The sequence below is a fragment of the Atractosteus spatula genome, chromosome 18, assembly GCF_055471065.1.
Source record: "Atractosteus spatula isolate fAtrSpa1 chromosome 18, fAtrSpa1.hap1, whole genome shotgun sequence".
NCBI lineage: Eukaryota > Metazoa > Chordata > Actinopteri > Semionotiformes > Lepisosteidae > Atractosteus > Atractosteus spatula.
This window is the reverse complement of record NC_142723.1, coordinates 13,389,715-13,402,259: the sequence shown is the minus strand read 5'-3', so window position 1 is coordinate 13,402,259 and position 12,545 is coordinate 13,389,715. Positions and strand designations below refer to the sequence as shown.

Genomic DNA, 12,545 nt, shown 5'->3' with positions numbered 1-12,545 from the left:
TCTAGTTTCTCTTCTCTTCTTTGTATATTTTGCAGGACTTCACAAGGTGTTTGTGAGGAGATCTGTTTGAACACAGATGTAAAATGCAAGCGACATTACAGTACATCTGATAATTAAGCAGAAAAGCAACTACCACTTCCATGTTTGATGGATATTGAAATCTGATAGTTGACTTTCAACCTGACAAAGGCAAGCTGATTTCATTTTCATAAATCAGATTTGTGCTTTTAAATTATGATTGTCTTCCTAGTGCATGCCTAGAAAAACATTTGAGAGATTGTGTGACAGCGTCCCACGTGTTGTAAAATTTTCAGATAATTCTGAGGGAAAAAATTGATTCTCCCAAAATGCGCCTCCCTTTGCACATTATTCTTGCTTCTTTCCTCTCCAGCAGTCTGTAAAAAAGCTTGAAAAAAGTTGCACGCCAATATTTTAAAAGCGTCATCCCAAGCTGCTGCTTTTGCGTGCTCATTTATAAACGGGTTTAGCAAATTAAAAAATAAAAATCATTCTGAAACTTGCTTTAACTCAAATGTCCAAGCTGTCGAAAGTGGGTAAAAATGTAACTACTGTACTAGTGGAAAAAGAGCAATGCAGGGAATAAGTGACCCTTATTTGAAAACCATCCACAGACCACCTGGAAACCAGTCAAAGACCACAACTGCTCCACATCGCACTCTTCGGAAATGGTCGCTACAGATTGCTCTTAAATAATAAGACGGACGACATCTGAAATTGATGCTGAAGACAAATAAATCACACGGATTCCACTGTCAATCCGATACCCTGTCATCATAAATCTTTTGGTCTCTTTGATTCTCCTTTCTATTGTTTTTGCCTCTTATTTAATTCAGGTTTCATTACGCACAGTCCTGCTCTTGAATTTCCAGGCTACTGTACATGTAATGGGAAGCAGAAACAGAGATAGACTTGTGAATATTTTGATATGTGAAATGAAAATACCTGTCTCATTGCTCAGCTCTAAACTGAAGCCACATCTGTAGTCTCTGGTTTTTCCCAGGAATTTGGTTTTCATTTCCTTCGGAAATTCGTTTTGTCAGAAACTTTGGAAGCCCCAGTTTTTCCTGAAAAGAACTCCTGTACCTGCAGGGGGAGAACAAAGATGGCCGGAGCTGTCTTTGGACTTAATTATTGCCCCCCCCCTCCCATGATGAAACTGAAATTAGAGCAGATTCCTGATCTTAAGGAGTACATCACACATGCTGACTTTCTCCTGGAGTCTCAGATGCAGAGAAATTCGTCATTTTAAGGTAACTTTGACATTGTGGCTTGACAATGGAGCTCTCGGCATGAAAGGAGACAAAGCGTACATGTCCTAGATTTGTACCCATGATGTCCCATTGCTTGTTAGCCATGGTTTCTAAAGGATTGAAGCAGAGTGCCTGCAAACTACGTCAGTCAATTGGCAGAACAGCATGTGCCAATAAGACCAAGCTTTTAATAGGTATTAAAGAGCTCGAGTCTTCCTACTTGCCATATAGAAGAGATCCCATCAGCATGTGGCTTGGGTTTGAAATGGCTCCTAAAAGCAGATTACAGCTAAGTGCTACGAAACCGAAAAAGTTTGTTTACTGCAAGTTAAAGACTTGCCAAATTGACACCATTATAGGAACTAGGCTAGCAAGTACCACAAGCTGACAGATGAATATTTGGAAACCCCTTTCTTTCTGCAGGTCAACAGCAGGCTCCAACCTCACTCTTGCTTTTAAAAAGCCCAAAATGCTTCTGCCTGGAACATGTTTTTAAAAAACAACTTAATGTTTTGATTTCACATTCACTGGTGGTTAAGCAGAAACCCTAGGCTGAGAAGTCATAGGAGACATGTCCAGGGCCACTGTCCTTTTTGGTTCGCAGTAGTACTGAAACTGAGAATCGTAGCAGAAAAAAAAACAACCTTTTGCTGTAGAACTTGCAGCGGGAGTGCACCAGGTCACCGCACCAAATGTGGCTTTCTAGTTTCTGGGAAGAACGTACTGGTTATCCAGGATATTAACCCACAACCTTCCAGTTACAACTCCAGTGCCTAACCCATTACGCTATAAGCCCCTCTCAATCAACCAATTTCACTGAAAGGAAGGTTGATTGCTCTGTATGTGCCACAGTGGCTCCACTGTTTCAGAGCTAGCACTTCCCACGCTTCTATTGCAGAGCCAACCCCGAGCAAAAGCAGATTCTTATTCGTGCAGGCGGACTGGAGAAAACAGGGTAAAGCACCTCACTCAAGCTACGATCGCAGTGTCAGCAGTGGGGACTCAAACCCACAACCTGTCAGCCGTGAGCCCAGAGCCTTACCCGCAGTGCCCCCCTCACTGAAAGTTACTTAAACAAGAACCAAACCTTGGAAGTACTGCAAAGAAACAACAACTGTTTGCATGATAAATTTCATTTGGGGTGACATTCTCATCTATCTCTGAGATCAATGGGATTTTTAGCGACCCCTATTGGTGACAAACAGTGGGAGATGAACCTAGTTGATATAAGAGAAAAACACGGAGCTCTCACCTTAAAAAAAAAAAAAACATCTGTCCCTTTTTGTGGCACGGTAACCTGCTCAACTACTTGTGGCGTTGGGCGGCCTGAATAATAAATCTAAGCACAGCTGCCTTCTGGTGCCCTGAATAAACTTGAAGGGAATCCATCCTAAAACACTAACCTAACGAATATGCTTCTCCTTATCATATCCTTGCCTTTCAAGCCTTTTAGTCTTGTTTCCTTTTAAACATTGTGTGCATTGAGAATGATTATATCAATACACATTTGTCAAGAATTTTAATAAGAAGAAAAGAGCAATAAGAATGCATATAGGTGCTCAAGAGTTCTGCATCCGTAAACGTAACATTCACCAAGTAGCATCTTCAACCACTCTGGAATTTACAAGAAGTAACAATTAATTTTGATCTGCTTGGCACAGAGTGCCTTTCATACACAAGCACCTTTCTGAAGCAATAAAGGGGTCTTTGTTTACACGTGATGTTAAAGGAAACCATTGTGAAGGTTACCCCCAAGCAGAAATGCATAAAAGGAGCAAGATGAATATGACTGTTGAAAATAAACATAATACGTTAGTCTAAGGCTACAAATGACAGTGTATACATATCGTGAAAAGATATATCTGTGACATCTGTTGACAAGACATCCATTGACACCATATGGTCTCCAGAGGGGGATGTCTCACATAGAAGGCATCTGCGTGAATGTCTTCGTACTTATGCAGTTGCTTCAAAGTATGCAGTTAATGTGTTCCTTTGAAATGTCAGTGATTGGTATTAAAATGATGCAAGTGCTTTAGACATGAAGGAAGTTCAGTCGGAGGCACTGCCACACTGAACTGATGAGAGATGTTCACGCTGAGCCTGTTCGGATTTTCGGCCGCTCAGCCCCCGGTGCCCTCTTTCCCGTGCGACCTCCCCCATCAGGTCGGAAGCCGAGCGGGCGAAAACGCTGTCGGGAGCTGCGATTGCAACCGGATTTTGACGTCGGTGCGCCAAATCTCAGGCGCTCGGGCACTTCTTCCGTTACCGCTGCGCTCTTCAGATCCGTACTTCTTAGCGTCTGCATTCTTAGGTTTCTTCTTGTGTGGTATTGGCGGTTGTTTATGCTGCTAATATTTTCCTTTGGTTTTACAAGCATGTGCGAGAATTTTAAAAGCATGGTGGCTCTTAAGAACTGACACTTATACCTTCATTGAGTCATTCTGTGTGGTTTTGCCATGCGTGTACCGTGTTTTTACTGTGGTTCACCACACGTCTCTGTTTTACCATTATGTTACCATAAGCCCATTGTGTTTCACTGCGCTTTACTCCGCTTTTGCCCCAGTGGACAAAGTACATTTTTGTAAGGGGGAGAGTGTTAGGGGATGTGTATCTGTGCCACACCTATTAACTCTTGACTGACCTCATGAGACGACACAATGTTACAATCTGCTCCCCTTACTTGATAAGCCACCCGCTACTTTTGCAATCTCATCACAGCCTGTTTGGACAAATCTAGGCGGTTGTTTTAAACTTTGAGATTTCTGACCGTCTGGTCCTGGCTCTTGTCTCTGGGGTGATTAACCATCCGCTATTCCGATCTGTATCTAAATTACAGATTTAAATGACTCAGCTGTGAGTCTTTCAAAGCTGAAGAACATGGCAACCCTAAAACCGTAAATGGAACATGTAGAAAACTGCAGAGAAAATGTTTTCCAGAGGAGAGTTGCCTTGACCAATATAAGTGTAATATACAGTATACAGTATATGCTCTCCCTGTCTAACACTGAAATATTGATACTTGCCATTAATTTAACAAGATTAGCCTACTGATTAACCTTACTTGTTTTTTTAGATTTTAATAGGTTTCAAATGTTCTAGAATCCTGTGGATCAAGTGCTATAAACAAGTATTGTGTATTAGCGCATAACTCCCTCCCTCTAAAAGCTGCACTGTGCACTGTGCACTGTGCAAATTAGAGTGTATTTTAAATAAGGCACTGAATCAAGAGTTTAGCATTTTAGGGGGTTTACTGCAAGGGGTATAATCCTGCGATTAAACTGAGATTCGTTATTTCACCTTGTTTTACCCTGTTAAAGACCAGACACCACTGAAAGGGTGACGGACCGTTCCACTGTGCGGCACCAGTTGTACCAAACTCGCTGCCCAAATTCATTACCGACTCCGCGAGGGCCAGGCGTTTTCCAAACTTGTTTGAAGACGTATCCTTTTACTACAGCTTTTGATGTGTAGCTCAGTAGACTCTTGGTTTCTCAAATTCAATTTGCTGTACTTTCTTTTTACTCCGGCCGGGTATTGGGTGTGGTATTGCACAGCTCTTGGAGTCTCTTGAACAGACCTCACAAAATCGCATTATTGTTGTTAAAGGGAATACATTGCATTGCATAAAACAGAATTTTGGGGACATTTTGAGGCTCCTCTCGAATGAATGTTTCAATAAAACAATAAATGATGCTGCACTAGTGAATTGCCGTATACTGAGACGTTAAATTATTTCTCTTTGCTAGAGCACCTGAGAAAATTAAGGACACACCAGCTGTATGCGCTGCTGTCAGGACCCGCAGAGCCGTTATGCCCGATTATTCACCTGTACAGAAAACAAAAACAACTGAACAGCTATAAATATTCTCTAGTGTTCTATAATAACACACTCTGAAATTTAGGCTTGTTAATGTAAGATTCTCGAAGCACCAAAAGCGGAGCAAAAGGAAACGTGTACAATTTGCTTTAATTCCGCTTCTGGTACCTTTTCTGTCCAACAGCAAAACCTGTTGCAGGTGGTGGGAACGGTCGGGAGAATTACTTCAGTCCTTAACCCAAATTCCGTCTTTTTGAAAACGTGCATCTTCCCTCAACCAGCAACATTTCGCTTCTGGAGACTAGTCAAGGTTTACAAAGGCTAATAACGTCCAAAACGGACAGCGGGCGACATTCCCAAGAGCAGAGGAAGGTTGGTGATGCACAGCGTACGTAGTCATGGCGGGTCACCGATTCAGATAGATCATGGTCAAAGAAAGTCCTGCGTAATTGAAGAACACTGATGTGTTTTAATCAGAGTGATGGTGCATAGTGTTGTTGCAAGCGACAAAATAGAGAGCTCACGTGTAATTCCCATAGACAAACGCGATCACAATTGCAGATGGAAGACGGTGTCATTTAACGTGTGCATGTAGTGTAACGCCTATACACCGGTATCCGGATCTGGATATGAACGTTTTAAATTCCGCTGGCAGAGCTGGTTCAGTTTTGTGTTAAGTGCGACTGTCTCGGGGTTTTTCAAGCTTGACGTACATGCTTAAGACTTCAAAGGACTATTTTTTGACGTGCAAAATTCTTGCCAGGACCCAGAGGGTTAAATGCCAACTTCAAGGGTCATCATTTATAGCCAAACTAGAGGAATGTTTCCTTTTAATCTCCGGCAGGTTCATGCTTCCACGATCCCAGATCTCTTCAGCTATGCGGGAGTTAAGCCCCAAGTATGTCGTCGTCATCAATACCTTGCCTTTTATAGTTTTTAAACCAAAATATCCAGCCCCAGGAACGCGCAAAGTTACTGAAACTTTGTTTAGTACTTAAAAAAAAAAAAACTTGACATTGAAAACCGTTTCTTTGTCATTATGCTACAGTACCTGTGGTTCTGCACAATACCGTGAATGTCATCTTTTTGTCGGGGGGGAATGCCTTCATTTATTAAGCGCAACTGAGAACTGTCTTGGTCAGCAATTTTGACGGTGTAAAAGCTTTTAAATAGCTTGGTTAAATGCTAAGTAACGATTTCGACAAGCGAACAGTTCTTATCTGCAGCGCCACAGGAGTGTGAACGTAACTAAATAAAATTGAGGCTTTCCCTGCATAGCCGAGGATACAGTTCTTTGCGATTCATTTAGGTTATGGATGATGCTCCTCTTTAAAGTCGTATTTTACATCGAGTGAGAGCGATTTTGGAGCATTACCATTACTATACAGTACGTTGTATCTATCCTCGCGTTGGTTCCATTGTGATCACCGTATAAACACGGACACTAAAGCTAATTAAAACACATTCTAGGTCTTATACCGTCGGACATGCCACGCTGTATCTACTATATAACCAGGAAAAAAGTCAGACTTTGCCTCCTTGGGACAACCAGCCGATTTCATTAATCTAGTTGAAACATCTCTACTACCAAGTCAGAAACTTTTTTTTAACTTGAGAGTAACTAGCGTGGCGCAAATGAGCCGCAGTAGTCACAAGCGCAGAACCAACGGGGAGCTCTTAGGTTAACAGCACACTAATTACAAGAGAGGTTTGAAGGACCTCATTCACAACAAGGCGTTGTTCCATTTTTAATAGATATAATTAACGGAAGAAAAAATACACCCATTTGCCCTCATACAAGAACCACTACACTTGTTAAACACACATTCTTTAAAGAAATTATGCCCACGTCTGTGGTTCGTTCAAAACAGTAATTCCCTTTATTCAAGTCCATTTCTTAACACGCAGAAATGATATTTTGAGAGCAGTCTAGTCATAAACGCTGTTTTTTTTTTGCTCTGTGCATTACAATACTAAGACTGGGAGCACGCAGCAACACAACACGTTATTAGTGCAAATATACATTTGTATATTTTTGTATATGTACACAAAAGCACAATACTGATATATGCTCTGTGGTCAATAACGTGTACAAGGTAAATACACTTCAAACCTGCTAGAACTATACTTCGATTTAGGGACAGGCTATAATCTCTTCTGAACTCTGTGACCTTGTACGCATGGGTACCAAAGCAATTGAGCAAATGACAGAATGAAGCTGACTAAAATATTCAAAATTTTAAATGGAGCCACTGGTTTCGAACGATGGATGTTCGTATCACTCTCTTCCCGGCACTTCAATGGTTAAACAAACTGATCAGCTCGGGCATAACTGTAAAACACACCGGTGCGAAAGACAACCCCAGATGGGCACGTTGTCGACGAACTTTACTCCGGCAGTCGAAGAGTCAAAGGTCTCTTGAAATAATAATAAAAAAAAAAACTTCGTGTTCCTCGAAATGCATCAAGACGCTCCGAAAAGCCGGGTTATTGAATTAAACGCGAAATGGCCCGGGCGCATAACGATGTGTCCTTGGGTTAAATACCGCTCCAGCAGCGTGTTGTCTTTCACACAGCGCTGGGAGTTATACGCCGGGCTGAACTTGAAAGGGTTACTGTTATTCCCCCAAGTACTTCATTCTGTACAGTCGAGAGGGGGCGGCTAAGCGGCGCCTGGGAGTCAGAGCGAAGCTTCCAAAAACCCTGAGACATCACCAGGCAAGACAGACTGCGAGCAAAGCGCCCCCTCCCCTACTGGCAAAATGCCTTTTCCTTAAAAAAAAAAAATCCCTCCAGCTTTTCTGTCATAAAAAACCACACAGCAAGTGACTAAGCTAATCACGATCACAGACTTGTGAAACAAAATCACTAAAACATGCGTTTAGGAGAAATGTCGCCAAAATGCACGCTTCTATCGGCGTCCCCGGCTGTAATACCACCGAACCTTTCAAATATAAACATTTTAAAAAGACACAATTAAAATTACCGCTGGAATTGGAGCTAATAGTGTACACGCTGTTTCCATTTCAAACAGACCGATCCCATACTTAGTTTTAATTGCACTTCTGAAGGTCGCTTCTCTAATAACTTACAGGCTCCTTATCCACTTTCCAAATTAATTTAGCCTGATGACGTCGCACACCAGTTAACCATTTTTGATTGTTTATTCCAATCCTGTACGGCTGTCAGGGAAACTTTCGCATTACAACGCAGAATAGGAGTCTCTGTGTGAAAGCACCCGGGAAGGTCAGCGACTTTCTTGGCTCAGAAAGCTCTGACTATTCCAGTATTTAACACCGCGTTGAAATTTCACCGAGTCATATTTTACGGGTTACACCGCTGAGTCCCAGAAATGTAGGTAGCGCCTGATAGGGACAGGTTAACACGGCGTACCCCCGGGTTTCTACACAATTTCACGAGGAATAGCAGCATCCAAGGCTCAGATGCTTTCTGAACGTTTCTTGAGGATTTGAAGTGGGGGCAGTTTTGTCTCAACCAGCCTGGTTAAAGGGCAGCCTCCCAGTCGTAGGACGGACCCCCCGTTCAGAGTGAGGAGTTAACCAAGGTGGAGACCGAGAGAGAGAGAGAGCAGGGATGCGAGAGACGAAAAGCGGAAAAAAAAAGAGGTGTTTGCGTGAGATATAAATAGCTAACGTCGGTAAGGATCATGATTTAGGGCAGCTGAAAGAAATTGGCTTGTTTGTCGTTATCCTCCCCGAGCTTCATTGAAGAACGTGCATTTAATTACAGCTCTGTCAAAGGTGTTTTTGTGCTTCTCCTGCGCATAGACCGGCGGATCATTCAGACATAATTGCGCCTGTTGTATAAACATATACTGTACCATATATATATATATTGCTTTCCACCATTTGTGTTTTTGAAGGAAACCCTTGCTCTTACCAGCTCACTTGAGTACCCCTCAGCACGCAGGTTCAATCAACTAGCGTCACAGAATGAACATTTAAAAGATAGACTTTATTGCTAAAAACGTGTAACCATTATATTTACACTGATATGTTTTCTTTTTTAGAAATATTCAAGTAGACATCTCCCATAATTACTGGTATACTCTATTTTTTCTTTATTTTCTATACTCACAATCGTTAAAATAATAAATAAATTGTACAGATTTGTTTTAACTTTTTTTTCTACAATACTATATGTATTCCAAAGCTGAGTTCACTCCATTATATTTTTATCCTCAACTTCTTTTAATTATTAATATTAATATTATACAAAAAAAAATCTAGGCAGCATCTTGCAGTGAAGGTTCAGTCAGCATTATTGTTCTGTTGAAAAAAAAAAGTAACTTCTTGGAGAAGCTTATTAATTCCGTCTTCAATTTGTCATAAAAAATAAAAAAAAGCTCTTCCGTTCGAAGTGCTTAGGTTCCCCCAACAAATATGGGCTCAAATAAAATATGGTCCTGTTCATTAAAAAAAATAGCTGCATTTTTAAATTTTTTTAAATATGTACAATGTTGGTATATTTTAATTAAAATGCTATATATAAAAATAGATTTCGCTATAGTGCCCTTCAAAATAACACAATAGCCCATCTCTGTTCTGAAAGTTTACAGTGCAATAGAAACCGTATATTTCCAGTCTTCTCCCGCTCCCCAGTTTCAGGGAAACTCAGCATGAACACTTGCATTCCGAGATGACTGGGTACTGTACAGGTATCCACGTACAATACTTCTGTTTTAAAAATCCCTGGCAATACCACCTGAGGAACGTCTTGGTGATTGACTTGACTGGCTTGCAAAACATCCCTTCTGGGAAGGAGCACGACCGCTCGCTGAAACAGTTGCCTTCCTTGATATAGCGCGGCCAGAACCTCACACCCAGGTCCTTCCAGGTGTATACCACCGGGCAGTGGGTGTACGTCCACAGCCACTGCAAGAATTTCCTGCGCGCTTTTTTGCCTATTTTCACCCGCCTCCCGTAAGGGGTTTCGGAAAGGTCCAGCTTTTTGATATCGTTGGGCATGGGTCCAGGGACCCTGAGCTGCGCGTCTTGGACGGACAGGTTCATCAGCACGGGAGCGCCGATGGACATGAAGTTGGGGTCAAAGTTACTCCCCAGTTTTTTCCTCAGAGTTCTCTCTGCGAGGTCCTGCTCGCGGGGGTCGTACTCCGGGTCCGGGTGCTCGATGAGGTCGGGGACAGGGAGGGTGTCACTGGGAGAGGGTCGGAGCCTTAGGAAATGCTGTGAGGCTCCTAGGTGGATGGACATCAACACGACGAGAAGCCCCTGTGAAAATCCCATGTTTCTCTTTCGGTATTATTTATTTATACAGTTATTTTTACAGATACTGTGCACTTGGAAACGAGAAGCCCGGGGGTTTCATAAATAGGCGAAGTTAAAGTCCGGGCAAGATGATACTTTTAATAGACTCCGTCGGGTTTGAATGACATGGAGCAGTGGTCCTTTATTTAGGGACCACTGGACTTCCAACTTTATTCCCACTCCGTTCCAAGCCTTCCGACAGAGGAGTTTTGCAGAGCAATTAGACTTCAAACAATACTGAAGGGGGGGGGGGGAGTTTCTTTCTCCTCACCCCCTCTCGCTCCCTCTCTCTTTTTACTTTTTCTCAAAAATTCACATAGGGTTTGTGATGGTCGTCATGGTTACACTTGGACTCAAAGCCACGACAAATTGTCTAGACTAGATGACAGCGGCTGGCGTGAGAGTGTTGCCTGGAATGAAACGTTCTTCTATAGATCCGTGTTTCCCAGAAAGACGGGGGGAAAAAAACAGATCGAGCACAAAAGGACGAAAACCACAAAACGTCTTTTAAAAAGTATACACCGTTCGCAATATCACACTGTCCCGAGGATGTTGCGCGGTTTTGTACCTTATTCCTTTTCAGCAACGAATTTGAAGGAGTTCAGTTTGGGGACTTCAAAACGCACACCCACAATCCGCAATTTAAATTTTAAAAAAATATATATAGCTGTTTTGCAGCCTCTGGTGTTGTGACGATTTTGCAATAAAAACTGAAATATTCCAGAAGTCTTCTTCTTCGCAGGATCCAGGGAATTATATTCGAATATGTTCCCTCTTATCCTCCGCAAACTTTCCCATTAAATCGTCAGTACACTGTAATTGTGGATCTGAATCCCATTCTTGATCCACGCTGTACAAGTCGGTCCACGCCAAAATGCAAGCTGCTCCTCTTCTTCCAAAGAGTACATTCCACGAAGAGGCAGAGAAGTGAAATGCCTCTTTCACGGAGAAAACACGTTGAAAACTCTGAGCTGCTGAGGTCTGACCACCGCTGTTGAGCCTTCCACTAGTTTCACAAACTCAGCTGCACGCAATCCATTTTACGCGTAAAATACTTTTCACTTCTCTTCAAGCAGACACTCTTCCTCCTCCTCTGTGACATTGATCTCTTCTTTAGTTCTTTTGCTAATTAACAGAAACTAAAAGCCGTGCCACCGGTGCATGGTCAGGCTGCAGTCCGAGTAGAGGAGACTCTGGGTCGGTGAGAATTGGTGCCAGTTCCCGGGGAACTTTCATCCCCTTGATAGCTAGTACAGTAGCTTCAGTTACAGGGGATCCGAGACTGGCTTTGCAGATTTCTTTGCCTGTGCACACTGTGTGAGAGTGTGTCTCTGTTGCGAGCAGAGCTAAATCCCAAATTAAATATCCCCCTCCGATGGTACAAAGTGTCAGCGGGTACTGCCCACTCCTGTCACTTTCACTGTGATTGACAGCCCCCCCCCCCCCCTCCCCCGTCAAAAGAACAACCTCTCTCAGTGATTCCACCGGGTCCTAAAGACCCCCCGAGTAAAAACTGCTAGAACCGCTAGAAAAGTTTAATGCCTATAGCATTCCTATAGCTTTATGCAACTGTATCACAGAAATCTCAGAAGACTGAACAATCCCATTGACAGATTTCTCGTTGCCAAGCTTTATTAAACACATAGTTATCAAAAAACGGACGCATAGGTGTCTGCACGTCGACACACGCCACAGATAATGGACTCAAAGCGAAGTCCATTTTCTTCTTAATTGAACCACTTCTTCATTTCTAACATCCAGTTGAGATAGACCGCGATTCGGTTCAGCCAGCCTGCTAAAATTAAACGTCAAGCTGTATATCCTACATGAGCCTTTCATGAAGAAAACATTTTTCCAATACACGACATCCAGACTGCATGAACTGCCTTCGTGTAAAAAGTTGATAATAAGGCAAATAGAATAATTGACTATACGTTTTATTAAATTATAGGCTACTAATTTGAATAACTGAACTACATAAAATTGATATAGCTGTAAAATTGCTTTTCTCGTTCTTATTTCAATTTGCACTGTCAACAGCGAATACAGATATACATACAAAATAAAACATGCATTTTGTATGGAAACGTTTATTTTAAGAAGTCACCGCACTGAATTTGTTAGGTGTTAGGAAAACAGTTTAATAGGCTAATGGAATACAACAAA

The 12,545-nt window shown here is 42.2% G+C and overlaps 1 protein-coding gene across 1 annotated transcript; it reads right to left on the bottom strand.

The window, feature by feature from the left end:
- Positions 1-9,049: 9,049 nt before the first annotated feature.
- On the bottom strand, positions 9,050-11,713 carry LOC148818624 (noggin-2-like). The gene has a single exon (XM_088936627.1). The coding sequence runs from the start codon at positions 10,356-10,358 to the stop codon at positions 9,726-9,728; it is 633 nt and encodes a 210-aa protein (XP_088792753.1). The 5' UTR covers positions 10,359-11,713; the 3' UTR covers positions 9,050-9,725.
- Positions 11,714-12,545: the final 832 nt, after the last annotated feature.

Bases quoted from the DNA above. Each gene is read 5' to 3' on its own strand.
- LOC148818624 (XM_088936627.1), bottom strand. From the start codon at position 10,358: ATGGGATTTTCACAGGGGCTTCTCGTCGTGTTGATGTCCATCCACCTA.